General features: G+C 36.8%; 1 protein-coding gene across 1 annotated transcript in view; it reads right to left on the bottom strand.

Annotated features, from left to right (window-relative positions):
- Positions 1 to 2,275: 2,275 nt before the first annotated feature.
- Positions 2,276 to 6,625, bottom strand: part of CENPF (centromere protein F) — a 38,803-nt gene continuing 34,453 nt past the window's right edge. The window contains exons 18-19 of the mRNA XM_082757300.1: positions 5,370 to 5,558; positions 2,276 to 2,724 (exon numbers count right to left, since the gene is read on the bottom strand). Coding sequence (XP_082613426.1) covers positions 5,410 to 5,558 — 149 coding nt within the window. The 3' untranslated portion in view covers positions 2,276 to 2,724; positions 5,370 to 5,409. The remainder of the gene's footprint in view (positions 2,725 to 5,369; positions 5,559 to 6,625) is intronic.

The following is a 6,625-nucleotide window of genomic DNA, read 5'->3' as shown; positions in this document are numbered from 1 at the left end:
AACCTTTATTAGCTCATATGCACAAACCTAAGATGAGCTAGTACTACAGTAGATACCAGTAACAGAGCAAACAAACATTGTGATCTTTCAAAATGTAAGGTTCACATTTAAAGGAACCTACAGGCTCATAAAATATAAACATGGCCAAATAGGAAAATATGTAATTACAAAAGCCTCAATCCTTTCTTTAGTGATATTTACTTCATTATAACTTAGTTGTTTAAACTTTTCTGGTTAAGATTAGGCAGCTTTCTAAACATAGATTTTTTTTCCACACTCTTCTCCAAGTGGGACACTTTTCAAGGCATCAGATGAAAATAGAAAAAGATTGGGATAAATAAAACACTCCAGTGTTGTCTTTTTTTCTATTGTCTGTTACCAATGCATTTTCCTACTCCTGCTTCTACCTCAAAATCTGCTTTGTAACGAGAGTTATTTAAAAAAAATGCTATAATTCTTTGCACAATCCCTAAACACTTTGAATATACAAAGCTTTATCTGAAATAATTGAACTTTTATGAGCAGCTCTGTTGGTACACTGACAGACGCTGAGGCAATCAAAATGTGTTCTTTAAGCTGGGCCTCTTTCAGGCTCCCTTGAAGATGCCTCTAGGCATAGGGCCACAAGGAATTGTTTTAATTACCTAATATCTGGGTTCACAAACAAGTGGAGAAGCTTAAGAAAAAGCCACAAGATCTACTGATCTGATGCCAGCCATAGGTGTACCTAGTTACTGAAGGATAACTTGATGTTTTTGTTCCTTTTAACTAGATGGAATATTTTGGTCTGTGTTATCATTAGGCTCATTTGAGACAAATGTTGAATTTCTTTAAAGATCTTTCAGTTAGACTGATGAGAAAATCAATTTGTTCTCATAAACCGTATTGTAGCAGATAATGCTGTCAGCAAGGCAGAAAGCTGGTTTGTATGTGTTTGTAAGAGAAGAACACCAAGTGGAACACTGACACAGCTTGGAGCAGAACCTTGTCTGTATCATTAGGGAAGAAGCACTTACTGTATTTTGAAGTTCACCTTGGAACAAAAATATTTTACTTTAAAATTAAGAAACTTCTTTCAAGGAGCAGAAAACACTGATACCCACCTATGTTAAAAGAAGAAGTGACACCTTTCTGATGGAAGAACAACATGAGAAGGTTCCTCTGCTGCACAACTTGAAGTCTCAGAGGACTATTGCTCATGTAGAGCAGCTTGGTTTTCCTAATACTTGGGTAGGCAAGCATAAGCAAGATGAATTATTGGAAAAGTAATTTCTCTTCAGTTGGATAATGACTGATTTAGTTGATGTAACCCTCTTCTCCTGTGCAGAATTACTCTGAGCTACTGAGCAAGCCCAATTAGATCTCTGAAATCAACAAGCACAAGCTTGCTGTGCTGAGCTTATTTGTAATGAATCATCGTAAATTCAAGTGCACAGTCATAAACTAGACAAATTTATTTTCTTACATTGATGATACCAGAATTTTAGATGGTATTTCCAGCTAAATTATTGCTATCCCTACCTTCTTTTAGGATATAAACTAGGATTTTTCTCAAATGAAAAGGAACCAGCTCAAGGATTTACATGCAACTATTTCTTGACACCTGACCATTTCTCCAACACATCCACTCCTGTTATATCAATTACAAGTCAGCTATCTGCAATCATTTCCATATAAAATAACACATTTGAGGACAAGGATTTTAAGGGTAAAGGGTGACTTCCTGCAGAGAATCAGCAGGCAGCCACTGCTTGTAGAAGGAGCACTGCTTGTCATCACGGCGTCCTTCATGGCTAGGTACACGGCTCCCACCCACCCCAGCTTGCTGGGGATTGCTGGCTGGCCAAAGGCCAATTTGCAGAGGTGAAGATTATTGTTGTAACATCTTCAGCTACAGCCAAAGCCAGAGCATAGTGGGCAGTACAGGGAGATGGACTGGAAGGTACTTAATTTCAGGGAAAATAGCTTTGTTTGGAGCAGGGTTCCTCTCTGCACAATGTTATTCTACCTGGAAGAAGGGGTACCAAGAACACAGTGGACTGAACCTGTGCACTCCAGCCTCTGTCTGGTTATATATATGCTTTTGCAGTTACAAACAAAGTCAATGCCTCATTATAAAACCTCTAATAGTGTTTGCCTCATTTTTCCTGGAACCTAATAGATTGAGATGCTCAGGTGAGTTTAATTTCCATTTGCAAATCATCATTCAGTACACAGAACAAATGGTATCAGTGATGTACAAGGCAACATGTAGTCCACTTTTTGGCTTAATGGTTTAATTTTATAGCAGGTTTATGTACAATTCTTTACAGAAAATTCAAAGAAGATCTGTTCCTTCAGTATCGTTCCACAACTTTTAGTGACTTGATATTACTAAATATTCATGAACAAGATCTGAAGATTATTGTTAATCATTCGATAAGAGAAAATAGTGCCCTCCATATAGGTCTGGTATCTACATGACAAACTGTTTTTTGTCATCAGTTGTTCTGCATGGTAATTAAATTGAAAGAAATTTACAGCACCTTATAATTTTCTTGTTTTTCATCTTGCTTGGGTAGTGCTTGTTTGTTTAGGGAATTTTTGGCTTTGTGAATCATGAGTCTCCCTAGTATTGTCAGAGACAGTGCTTGTGGATTGCTTCTATGGGCAAAGTGGTGACCTTGAAGTAGATTTCAGTGCTGGAAGAGCTGTCCCTGCTTGGGGCTGCTGTTCACCATTTACCTGCAACACAAACATAAGTGTTCTGTTTGACTTGTAATGGTAAAATGGTAGCTTTCTGCAGTAAGTCAAAAGGCTCATTGCAAAAAAATTAACTATTGGGAATTTGAAAAAAAAGCGCACATGCACAATAACAACAACACAAAATATTTTGAAGACATTTCTCTCTTGAATATACAATGCAGTGAGACTTAACATCACTTGTTTTGCTGATGGGTAAGGTGGAGTATCTCCTACACAGCTGGCAAGCTATTTTGCTAGGAGCAGAAACAAAGCTTAACCGGGGAACAGACAGTACCCTTAGTGTGTTTATGAAGGTACCAGCTATTGCAGAGATCTGTATTTCATTTCCTCTGCACGTATTCTGCAAACATAAAACAGTTCTCACATTTTTACTGCCATTTGAACAGAAACCACTGCTTTCACATTTAGCTGATGTGCAAAGCACTCGAATTCTACATTAAGTCTACATACAAAAGTGAATAAATGTGTATGACAGAGGGCACATTTTAAACACCTTGAGAAGTTTGCAACAGTTTGAATCTGGGTGTCTGAAATGAAGTATATATAAGTACCTGTCAGAGAAGAGAAGGAAACCAAACCTATTTCACTTTAAAATAAGACACAATATTTACTGTATTAATATAAAGCATGAAGCAACACATTTTGATAGTTTCCACAAATGATGAAACAACACTCTGAACAATTCCTCCAGAAATTCCCAGATGTTCATGGATTTGAAGTAAAACCAACCCATATATCTCCAGCAGTGTCCAAGAGAGAAGTTGGACACAGATTCCAGGAACTGGTGATTCTGTATATTTATACTTGTGGGAAAAAAAAAAAAAAATCCTGAAACCTTAATTTCTCCAATGTAGTTAAAAATCAGGAGTAGCTTGTCCTTAGAGCCAGACAAACACAAGTTTAGGCAAAGAGAAGGACTGTTTGGGAATACCTCCCCCTAGTTAAATTAAAAACCATTTATTACTGATTACTTTTAACTTGCTGTAGCCTTGACTATGGTCAGTGAGAGCCTCCACCTAGCTTATGCTCTGACAGCAGGTAATTACTCTGCAACTTCCTGAAGCCAAGGTTTCCTTTCTTTTTGCACTATAGAGTTGTTTTGGTTTTGTGTGTGTTTGTTTTCGTTTTTTCCTCCAACAAACATGCTCCATTTGTTTCTAAGGTTATAGGAAAATGTATATAAATGAATGTAAATAAAACTTATTGGCATCACTTAAAGAACTAATAAACCACAGGCCTTCAGGCAGTACCTGTGAGATGCAGCATGTTTTGACAAGCAGGGTAATTCACCCTGAAACATGCACGCATGCAGGGGATTCACTCTCACTTTAATATATGGATTTCCTAACACTACAGCTCAAAACAAATGATGGCTCTGGTCTGAGTGGTCATTCTAATGATGCTTTCTGGCCTCAAAACCTATACATCTACTAATGTACGTAATCATAGAACGGTTTGGGTTGGAAGGAACCTTAAAGGTCATCTAGTCCAATTCCCGTCATGGGCAAGAACATCTTTCACTAGATCAGGTTGCTCAAAGCCCCGTCTATGTGGCTTTTGCTTTTACTTTTGGTATCTTGCCAACATGCTTAATGTGCTAACAGAAAATAATTCAATTAAAAAAAAAAAAAAAAAAAAAAACTGTATTTATCCTTTATGACTTCATATTTAGTTGTGTGGCAGACTCCTCTGATTGCCTAGAAAATATTTTTGTGTAACGTGGCACATTGGAAGGATTTGGATCTACTGGCAAATTTCTGTGCAGCTGTCAGGTAAAGAAGTACCAATAGATGGTAACTTCTCAAATTCTCATTGCTCAGCTTTAAGATAGTGCAGTTAACAACTTTGGAGAAGATACCAGACAAAGGTTTATTTCTGTTCTGAAGCTGGAACATTTTCAATAGTCTGCAAAGCATTTTCATTGGCTTAGAAAGAATGTCGTACTCTGATGTACCGTGAAATACACTGTAGTGTGTCATGTTACTGAAAACACTTCAAACTTCATGTAAATTTCATTTACTGAACTTTTTTTTTTTTAATAAAATCATCCTTCAAAAACTTAACTCAGTTGTATTTATGTTAGTAACCTCAAAATCTGGTAATCACTTACATTAAAGTTAGCTCCTTTATCATCTAAATGTTCCCAATTTACATGTTTAACAGCCACTCAAACATCTGTAGTTATTTTATAGCATTCAGAATGAGGAATTTTAAGAAAAGCTGTTAGCAGAAAAATATAATCCTCAACTCTGACTCCCAAAGGTTCTTTTGCTGATTATTTTTTTTTCTGAAACCTAAGAAATTACAGTAAAATGAGTATCTGGCCTTAAATATCCATCAAAAGAAACTGAAAATATATGTGTATTTCATTTACATTTCCCAACAGATTTCCCAATGAAGTCAAAAACTACATCACAGGAACAATTTGCAGGATGCTAGCATGGTCAAGAGCTCTGCCGCATTTGAGTGATTCGGTATTTATGATCTTAACTTCACTGTACTGCTAAGAAATTTAAAGAATGATGATATATCCTCAAACTTACCTGGCAAGATGAATAAACTTAGTGAACATATTGGCTTTCCCCATGGCCTTCATGTACAGATATTTTTTTTTTTTAAATTACCTTTTGTGATTTGCTGCCACCAGGTGTTGAACAGGAGCGCTCACTGAGATTCTGATCCTTTCTGTACATCTGGTGTCTGTAAGAGGAATTTCTCACTTGGGGAACCCACACGAGGACTGGTCCCTAGATTTAGGGTTGTTCTGCGTAAAATGTAAGGAGTAACCTTTCCGATGGGGATATCAGCAAACCCTGGAAAATGAACAGCTTCTATTAAACACAGCTAAATAAGTTACACTTTTTCTCAAATAAATGGACTTTTTTTTTTTCCCTCTTCACACTGGGGATAAAAATACCTGATTAAAATAAATAATTTATTCTCCTGAAGATCAAAAAGATTACTGAATAGATCTTCTGTATTCCACATTCCATATGCAAGCCCTGAAAATTGCAGGCAAGGTACAACAGCAATTCTATAGTAAAGTTTTTCAAACAAGTTCTTGGTCTTTTTTTTTCCCCATAGGCACATCATCATCTGGAGAATAATTTTAGTCTGAAAACACACGTATTGTTCTACTAGAATTCATTAAGAACACAATACCACAATACAACATTCTTGGTTTTTCCTATTTTCTCCATGTAGAACTATACTGTCACAGATTCTGTTAGAACTACACTATTATAGATCCTCCATTATCTCTCCATCTAGCCTAGAAGTCAAACACTAACTGGCACATGTCCTCAGAACAGGTACATTTCCAGAAAAATACTGATGCTTGTAAGAAAACAAAATGCAACTGATGTATAAACTAAGAATTCCTGACTTCTGGGAGTGATCACTGAAGCTGAGGTGACTCAGTACCTCTGCAGCTTGTCTAACAATTACAACTGCATTTATTACAGAGGCACCTCACCAGTAGTCTGCATCTATTCTCTTGTAAGTTTGTTACTAGCCCACAGAATAGTTTTAAATGACTAGAACAAGTCACCTTCCAGCAAAACTTCATTGCTACTAACATATCACATGCTTAGTGTCTAATACATGTGCCACCAGAAACTACAAAGTTGTGACTGCCAGGATCATTTAACTACAATTAACTTGGCAGTAGTGTAAATGTATTAAAATGGTCTAACGGCACAGTTCCACAAGTGCTGAATTGGCATTAAATGGCACAACTCCCACTGGCTGCTTTCACCTGCCATAACTGTCACCAAAAGTTTTTCACATAGTCACCTACTTACCCAGATTAAAATTAATTCAGCTGAAACAGGAAAAAAAAAAAGTGAGAGAGAGAGAGAGAGAGAACACCTGCTATGGT

The sequence above is a fragment of the Aythya marila genome (assembly GCF_965140915.1).
Source record: "Aythya marila genome assembly, chromosome: 3".
NCBI classification, from domain to species: Eukaryota; Metazoa; Chordata; class Aves; order Anseriformes; family Anatidae; genus Aythya; species Aythya marila.
The sequence above is the reverse complement of the archived record's forward strand: the minus strand, read 5'-3'. Positions and strand labels throughout refer to the sequence as shown.